Raw genomic sequence first — 9280 nt, 5'->3', positions numbered from 1 at the left:
GATCAAACTAAAATAACTAAAATGAACTAGAACACAGGTGATCATAAAACAGACAGGCATCACAAAAAAAAATAAAGAAAAGAAACACTTTGCACAAATGAAGCTTAACCGCAATCAATCATAGAATAAAATCATCAATCAGTCCTTTATGAGCAAACAAATAAGTGTTGTGACTCAAGGTATACAATTTACTTATTATGTGTCATTATCACAAACAAATGCTATTACAGAAGAATCTGCACTGGGATGGGAATTCCACTCAGTGATAAGACAAGAAGTTAATTTGGCCCTCTGAACACACAATATTATCAATACCGTTTATAAGAAATTTATTTGATACATTAACAGTAATATTTAGGTAACTGCATTTTTAGTCTCAAAGGGGAAAAGCTTAAAAAAAAAAAAAGAGACAAAATTTAATGTAGCAGCGAATTTATGTGGTACCAGTATCCTGAAGGATAGAATATTGAGAGAATGTTAAAAGTGGATGTGTTGTCTGATACTGGGAAGAAAAGCAGAGGAAGATCCATCATAGTCTGTTCATGTGGACACTGTTAGTGACAAAACGCTGTGAACGTTTCTGCTTTCTCATGAAAATTACAAAACAGACCACTAAAGAAAAGCTTTTTTTTTTTTTTGTTAATAACACTACATACATTTTTTATAAGACCACCATTGATTATAATTTAACCATTTTGTGAAAAAGAAACATAACTCCAACCCCCTATCAAAGCAATTCCTGGTTACTGTACAATTGTTTTTTTTTTGTGTTTTTTTTTTTATGATTATCTAACTCCCTATCAAGCATTAGTCCTGCAACAGTAAATGGAAAAGACAAATACATTGCAACACCCTATTTACAGTAAATTATTTATATATATTTATATCACTCTGGCTGTTCTTGCAAGAGATAATATCAAGACCAAAAATTAGTGCAAGGCATGGAGTAAGAAACACCTGGGTGAGTTAGAACCAGAAGAGTGTGAGTGTGACTGGTGCATGTTTGTGAAGGGGAATTTACTTATCTTGTACGTAGACAGGTTGTTGTTTTTTTACTAAATTAATATCACGTCCTTGTGTAAGCCTTTCATGCTGAGTGAAAGCGCAGCCAATATTCACTCAGTTATAGGACTGTGCCAATAATGCCGGGAAAAAAAGTGAAGGCTTGCTAACTGGTGAGAGAATAACAGGGGGGCAGGATCTTGGCTGTGTGGATAGTGTGTGTGTGGTTAAGAAGGAGGTGGGCTTTTTGTTGGCGGTGCAGCCTCAGGAAGTGGGCAGTCTGCCACTGAACAGAACCGCTGGGAGATCCAGAATCAGAGCGAGAGGGAAAGAGCAGGGAAACGAGACTGGTTGGAGCAAAGGGGCCGGGTAAATTTGTCACGTCCTCTCTCACCATGTGTGCTGTTGGATAAGGTTAAAACTTTGATTTACCTTTTTCAGGCTTTGTAGTGATACATGCATCCATTATTCTGAAAAGTACATTTTTATAAAACAAAATCATAAAAATAAAAAAAACGAAATGACGAAGAAGACTGTAGAGTTCTGAATTATGACAGGGCAGGTGAACCCTTGCAGAGGCCCCACCCCTTTTTTTCAGGCAAATGGCTTTTTTTTTCTTTTCTGGTGGATATTTGTGACGGCATATATTACAGTTTGGAGACAAGGCATGACCTTAAGCATGAATACAGTAAGAGGCCTGGGTCTGTACAGAAAAACAACAAAACAAAAACACCGCAGATACATGGGCGGGGCAGAGCTTTTGTTACAGCGTAAGAGAGTTGTGGAAATGGGGAAAGCGGAGGCATTTCATTAGTTAGTCAAAACCAAGTTGGAGGGCGGGACCTTGCGTTAGTTGTTGCGGTAACAGAGTTTTGTGAGGGCTTTTTTTTTTGCGTTAGTTGCTGCAGCAGGGGGCCTTAGTGGGTTGGGCTGTCTCTGTGAGGTCCACGCCCCTACTCCGCCCACTGTTGGCTCCGGCAGCTTGGGGCTCGCTCTTAGGCAACCTTTTCGCTGAAGAGAGACAAAACAAGAAATTAACACTAGAATACATAAAATACAAAGAAATACCTAATATAATCAATCATCAAATATGTAGTGTTTCTTTAAAGAAATAAACAATAATACGAAGAAATTTGAAGAATTTTTGAAGACAATAATATATTCTCAATTTAGCATGGCTTTTGAGAGCCTTATTAATATTAGTTATAATAACTAATAGGAGAATAATTACTTGTTTGATCAAAAATAGTGTCACATGATCCTTCAGAAACTATTCTAATAGGCCTTTATCACACTTCTGAGTTTGAAGTCCTGCATCAAAGGCTGTGGCCATAACACGGGATTGTTATTCATGAAAAATTTTGCACAGGTACTTCTTCTCAAGGCACCAATTTGTTTTACATTTATTTACATATATTTTATTAAAACTCTTTTAAAAAAATACAGTTTTGGCACTGTTTAATGTGGCGTGACAGATACCGCGAAGCGGTAGTGCGGAGCTCACGTGAATAAAGCAAAATAAACATGAATGAACGTCTGATGGCATGTTAAAAGATAGAGTACAACGCACTGAAATATGTATAACGTCACGTTATCGCCCAATCAGTGTTTCAACCGTGAAAAGGCGTCAATAAAACCGCTTGTAAACAATGTCAAGTAACATCACATTACCTCAGAATAAACATTCAGTGTCCATAAACTCATTAGTGAGCTAAAAAAATTACTCTAGAGAGGAGCATTTTGATAAATATATGCACAACATTACATATTCATCATAATTTTTAATGTTCTTCAATATTTAGGCTAATGCATGTTTGAATAAATCAGTAAAGTTAGTATTATAACTTTATTATAATAAAAAAAACATTCTTGAGTGTAATTGAAGTGTTTGTATACAAATCAGTTAATTTTAACCTTCAATATTATAGTAATGTAAAACCAACTGACTCCCTGTAGAGTTTACAGCATTAGTTGAGATTTTTTTTCCTTGAGGATGCCTTGTACTGCATTTGATATATATCCAAAATAATCAATATTGAATCTAATTGAAAGCTTGTGAGTAGAAATCGAATCGTGAAATTTGTGTCAATACCCAGCCCTACATGGTAGGGTATTATGTAAATCTAAATAAACATTTATTGTTAAGTTCCACAAAAATGTATTTTCTCAAAACTGGCATCCTTCCATTGACAATATTTAGAGCAGGACTGTGATAAAGGCCTATATATGCCGATTTGGTATTCAAGAGACATTTCTTATTATTATCATCAATGTTGAAAACAGATATTGATGCTTGTGTGATACATTTTTGTCAGGGCCCTTTGATGAATACAAAGCTCAAAAGAACATTTATTTGAAACAGAAACCTTCTGTAAAGCCGGGTGCACACTGTGCGATTTATAATAGTCCTTTACGTTTGTTCCTTGTCAGACTGTACGAAAATGATCCCCGCTGTAAGCCATGTCACACTGTAAGATCTAAGCTGTCATTAATGTCAGACTGTACGATAGTCAAGGCGTGTTAAAAAAGGATGCAAGCAAGAAAACTTGTCCGGAGTTTTATATCATCAATCAATCAATAGCCGCGTTTCCACCGCAGGAACTTTCCCCAGAAACTAGGAACTTTGGGGTGGTACTCGGTGTGTTTCGACCGCAGGAACCGGGGTCTAAATGAAGTTGCAGGTAAATATTTCCCCCTCCAAATGGCCCTGCTCGCGAGGTAGTACTTTTTCAAAGTTCAGGAACTTTCGGGGGTGGGACTTGTGTGCTGAACATGCTGATTGGTTGAGTTCACACAGCATTTTATTTCAACCAGCATTTTTAAAAGTCTTTTACGAGGTTCGTTCTGCGTTCAATAAATATCAGTCTTGCTCTTTCTGTCCGATGGCGTGCGTTGTCTCAGCAATCGCACAGTCAATGTCCGTAATAGCTGATAATAACATACGTTGTCTTATTTTAAATCTAGCTTTACGAGCAAAAGCAGCACTGCTTGCATCTCCAGTATCGCACAAAAATGATTACTGTACGTCGGTGACTGGGAGGAGCAGTAGCGCGCAGTCCCACGTCTCTGGACTAATTTGCCAACTAACTTCACGGTACTTTAGGCCACAGTGGAAATGCCATAGACAGTAAAAGAAATGGACACAGCGACCCCATAGACTTCAACGGGAAAAAGTAAAGTCAATTAGAAGCACTCACTTCCTGATGGCTGAGTGTACTGCGCAGCCTCAGACTGAGCGTGACGACGTAGATGTGACGTGAGCAACCTGTCTGACAGTTAGTCCTCTAGTAGTTGTGCAAAGTGAAATCTGAATCACGTTGTTTGGCTCTCTATGGGCTTCTCCCCATGCTTCTCCCTTGACTTTATCGGACTTTATGCCTCCACGTCCCCCCGATTGCCTCATAGACAGTAAAAGATTGCCTGCGAGCTTCTCCTCCTGTCTACACGGTAATTTCTCTACTGTGCGACAGAGTCGCGTGGTTATGACGCAATCGTTAGTCTATTTTTTACAAAAACGGCTTCTACGGAGCGATAGTGTAAGATACAAGGTAATGGAGCCTTTTATACATTGCCGTGTGTCTTTAGAAATAAACAATGGTCAAATGGAGTCTTTAATCGCCTCAGATGTAAAGTTATTCGCTGTCAAAGTGACGCCAAAATGAATGGGAGTCAAAGGAATGCTAACAGCAGGTGATGGCCTATGGAAAGTACACACTTTCCGGGTGCTCGATTACCCCCTTGGGAAATGCAGACAGTAGCAGGTCTGGAGGAAAAAATTTCCTGTAAAAAAAAAAGTTCCTAGTACAAATTGTTCCGGGTAATTTCGGTGGAAACGGGGCAAATGACATGTTCGTGACAGTGAGCTGCATACACGCGGGATTGAAATGGTGGATACAAAGAAATCTCTAGCGCTCAGTTTGGTCATAGTTTGTTTGAAAAATTAAGATAATTTGACGGTCGTCCTAGAAGAAGTCACACTGCAGGAATGTGCGCCAAATCTTGTGACACTGCCAGAATTTCGTCAGAGGTAAAATTATATTGCAGCGGTCATTAATCGGCTGCCGGTGAACATGTCAAACTAACGATCCAAGACTTAAGATTTTAGCCTAGGATCAGAGGAATCTTTTAGGATTTGCAAAATTTGTCTCAGATGGCCATATCGTGGCCAAAATCACACAGTGTGCACCCGCCTTAATGCTATAAATGTCTTTACTGTAATTTTTGATCAATTTAAATGCCACCTTATTAAATAATTAATAATAATAAAATATTTATTCAATATGAATTTCTTGGCACCAAAGCATCTAACTGAATCTTGCATTTACAAGATATTATAAATACACTTATAAATCATCACTAATTTTCAATCAATCTGAATTAATTCAATGAGGTTCTGAAAGTTCTGTTTATATAAACCCTAAACTTTGCAATCAAGAATAATAAACATATGCACGTCCATAAGTAGTAAAATGTATGTAAACATCAGAAATCGTATTATAAAAAGGCTCTGGTGAACATATGCATCACGGGCATCACTGTGCATGCCTGGAATGTATTTTTGAATCCGGATGAGATGATGGTCATATTCAAGCGTTTAGATGCGAAGATTATTTCAGGTCTACATCACCCCTTTCAATTCGATCGAGCTCTGTGGATCGACTGAGCTGTTTACATGAAGCCTTTTCAATTCAACTGAGCCATCAATCCAATTACTAACAAATTATTTGAGTGCATGTCAATTTAGCTACTGTTTTACTATGTGGTAAAACCTTACCAATGGCCATGAAGATCTCATTCACATTCATGGAAGTCTTTGCTGACGTCTCCATGAACAGCAAACTGTTGTCATCTGCATAAGACTGAGCGTCCTATAGAAATAAAAGGGAGACAGCTTTGGTCAGATATAAAAACTCTCTCTGGTTTGTCTCGTTGTGAAGCCATGTATACCTGGAAGTCCACAGCTCTCTTATTGGCAAGGTCAGCTTTGTTCCCAGACAGTGCAATGACAATGTTTGGGCTGGCCTGCCTCTGAAGCTCCTTAACCCAGTTCTTTGCTCTTGCAAACGACTCCTTCGGGGTGAAGAAAGCCAATGGCACAGGAACAGAAACACAGAAGAGACAAAGAAACATGACAAAGTTGGTCATAAAAAAACTATTCATTCATGAAGAGAACAACGAATCTACTCACCTCATTGGTGATGTCATAAACTACAATGGCAGCTTGGGCACCTCTGTAGTACATGGGGGCCAAACTGTGGTAACGTTCCTGTCCGGCTGTGTCCCAAATCTCAAACTTTACCGTTGTGTCATCCAAGCACACCGTCTGCGTTAGAAAGGCCGCTGGAAGCAAAAATGAGAAGTTGCTAAGAACACGTACAAAGAGGTATACACAAATGTAGGCATAAAATCTCCTACCTCCTATTGTGCTTTCCTGAAACTCGTGAAACTGCCCCTTGACAAAGCGCAGTACGAGGCTGGACTTTCCCACAGCTGACTCTCCTAGCAAGACCAGTTTAAACTGGCAGATCTTATTGCCCGCGTTGGACCCGTTGGGACGTGTTGCTCCTCCCCTATTGGCCATGACAGTCGTCAATCACCCCGTCTCCTTTAGGCGGTCACACACACACAGAGAGCTGTCCCAGTACTGGCTGCACAGGGTAACATGTAACCAAAAAAAGAGAAATGAAAAAGAGCACTTTCATGTTGACTGCAGACAAAGATCTTTTCTTTCTTCTCTTTTTTATATATGCAGAGCTCTCTTATGGGGAAATCGCTCATCTTGACTAAAGTGTTAGCGACTAGTAACTCAAAAGCTATTTTTGGTTTTGAGACAGGCATTCTTAGTCTAAAAAGGCTGGATACAAAAATAAATAGATTTACACATTTTCTACCTTACAGCTGAATATATGACACCCTGACAACTAATTACAATGATCTCAAACCAATTTATGGAGTGACTAAAGATGCTATTTGTACTCAATTATACTGTTTTACTATATGACAAAACTAATAATATGTATTCACTAAAATATTCAGGGGTTCCCTTCCCACACTACTTGACTCATTTCTTTGATTTTGTCATTACTGGGTAAGGATTCTTAAATGACAGTCTGACTTAATTCAGAACTAATTTGTGAAACATTCACACACACAAAAGGAATATACAATATTTTAAAGCATTTGTATTTATACATCTATGACACAATGTATGTAACCGTTTTCAACATTGATAATAATGAGAAATGTTTCTTGAGCATGAAATCAGCATATTACAATGATTTCTGAAGGATGACATTAAAGACTGGAGTGATGATGCTGAAAATCCAGCTTTGCAATCACAGGAATACATTTCATTTAAAATATATTTTGATGAAAAACGGGCAGCCCTGGTGAGCGCAAGATACTTATTTCCAACGGCAAACACACACATGCACAAACGTTTTCATGACTTTTAAATTCAATAATATTTCAATGACTGTGGGAACTCTAAATCCATTAAAAACACGGAAAACAATTGTTTTATTGACCATAATTTAACATTGCTGAAATCCTTGCAGAAATAAATGTCTGTAGCCATGGTAACCCATTCTAGCACAGAACGTCCCGAGTAAGCAGTCAAAACAAGCATTCCCATTTAGCCCAGGGAAAAAAAAGCCTGATACAACAATTCCCAATGAAGAACGTCAGCCTTCAGAATGACAACACATATCTGGGATGGATACAATACCAGAGATACAGCCACCAACTCCAATGGCGGTTATAAACCTCGAGGAATATCCTAGACATTGTGGCAGTGACCTCAAGGCATAAAACAGCAGGGAAAACACTTTCCCTGTGAAAATTGCACTGTTAATGCTGTCGTGAAATGGGAGAACATAAAAACAGAGCCCTGATGCTCGTGTGGCTGCTGTGACATTGCATCATCGTAAGCTGATCTTTCTAAAAGAGAAACCAAGATTTGCTTTGACGCTCAAGTCAAAAATCAACAACAGGATCTCTATATACATAACAGGATATAAACCAACTCCTTGAGAAGCAAGCCTGGCATGTCTGGTTTACGACACAAACCATGCCAAGACTGCTGAATTAATCCATTTGGTATGCATAACAGCTGATATAACAACATTTGTCTATTCACACTTTCCCAGAGTGCAATGGCATGGCTAACATAGAATATTCAAAATCGAAACAAACTTTTAAAAAAAAGCACAGCTTATGAAACAAGTCATGACATTGCAAAAGTCAGATCACCTGTAAAAGGTTTTGGTCAAGTGCTGCTGGTCAGATTGTGGTCCGTTTTAATGACAGGCCTAACAAAAACAAACCTGTGATTTCTGTGTTGAAGGTTGACACACAGCCATCCTGTAGATGAATCATATACCCAAAATAAACCTGTATTTTCAACATCACACTACTTCAATATACCCAACCTAAACAATTCCCCTATTTTTCAACACACCCCTGAGCCTCAAGCCAAGGAACAAGCTGTCTTGTTACTCTCAAAGACAGCCCACATCAGCTCAGATGCCAAGTCTATTAAACTACAGTGATCGGCTATATACCTGAGGGAATCAGATAATAACGACAATATCATAAGCAACTTCAATTTCACTCCAGCATTCCCACCCTATTTGCACCCAAACTGCATTCCGACATAAGCCTCAGCTAAACACACCACGACAGGATGAATATATATTCACGCTTTTAAAAAACAAGCCCATGTATAATATGTATATATATTCGGCTGAAGACATCAGATTTGATGACTTGTGTGGGCAGAATTAGGACAAGGGGCCTGTAACATTTTTGACGAAATCTAGCAAGCTAAAGTGGCTAACTAGCTTGAGGGATACGCCAAACCTGAAAACGGCACATTCAACGGAGGTATTCGGTGTCTTTTTACCTGAAAGTCAGCCGACAGGTTGCTAGAACTGATTTCCGACGACGGGGTGCCACAAATTTTGAGAGGTTTTCCTTATTATTGGGGTCGGTTAGTGGGAATTTTACCAACCCAGATCAAGTCTCCTCCTTTCTTTTCTCTCGCAACTTCCCCTTTAGAACCAAAACACAAACAAGCGTTTCCGCCCCTCATGCCACGTCAGATGATACTTCCGCCCTGCAATGACGTCCTTCCTCCATGTAAACGTCGTACTTCCACTCAGTCGACAATCTGAATCAGACAGTGGTAAAAGAAATACAATTTAAAATACTTCAGACATATTTTCCATGTAATGATTTTCTTAATAAGTTTAAAGAAGACATCTCACCACAATGTTCT

The 9280-nt window shown here is 38.8% G+C and overlaps 1 protein-coding gene across 1 annotated transcript; it reads right to left on the bottom strand.

The window, feature by feature from the left end:
* Positions 1-118: 118 nt before the first annotated feature.
* On the bottom strand, positions 119-9064 carry rab5aa (RAB5A, member RAS oncogene family, a). The gene is made up of 6 exons (XM_079829949.1): positions 8906-9064; positions 6418-6650; positions 6191-6342; positions 5950-6072; positions 5777-5870; positions 119-2013 (listed from the first exon to the last, which is right to left on the bottom strand). Exons 2-6 carry the CDS (start codon positions 6581-6583, stop codon positions 1898-1900), a joined length of 651 nt encoding a protein of 216 aa, XP_079686075.1. The 5' UTR covers positions 6584-6650; positions 8906-9064; the 3' UTR covers positions 119-1897.
* Positions 9065-9280: the final 216 nt, after the last annotated feature.

This window comes from Gobio gobio (genome assembly GCF_949357685.1).
Source record: "Gobio gobio genome assembly, chromosome: 11".
NCBI lineage: Eukaryota > Metazoa > Chordata > Actinopteri > Cypriniformes > Gobionidae > Gobio > Gobio gobio.
The sequence above is the reverse complement of the archived record's forward strand: the minus strand, read 5'-3'. Positions and strand labels throughout refer to the sequence as shown.

Excerpts from the sequence above, each read along its gene's own strand:
- rab5aa (XM_079829949.1), bottom strand. The coding sequence starts at position 6,583 with ATGGCCAATAGGGGAGGAGCAACACGTCCCAACGGGTCCAACGCGGGC. Across the intron at positions 6,073-6,190 it reads TTTATGACATCACCAATGAG|GAGTCGTTTGCAAGAGCAAA; the intron begins GTGAGTAGATTC and ends TTCACCCCGAAG. Across the intron at positions 2,014-5,776 it reads TGAGATCTTCATGGCCATTG|CGAAAAGGTTGCCTAAGAGC; the intron begins GTAAGGTTTTAC and ends GTCTCTCTTCAG.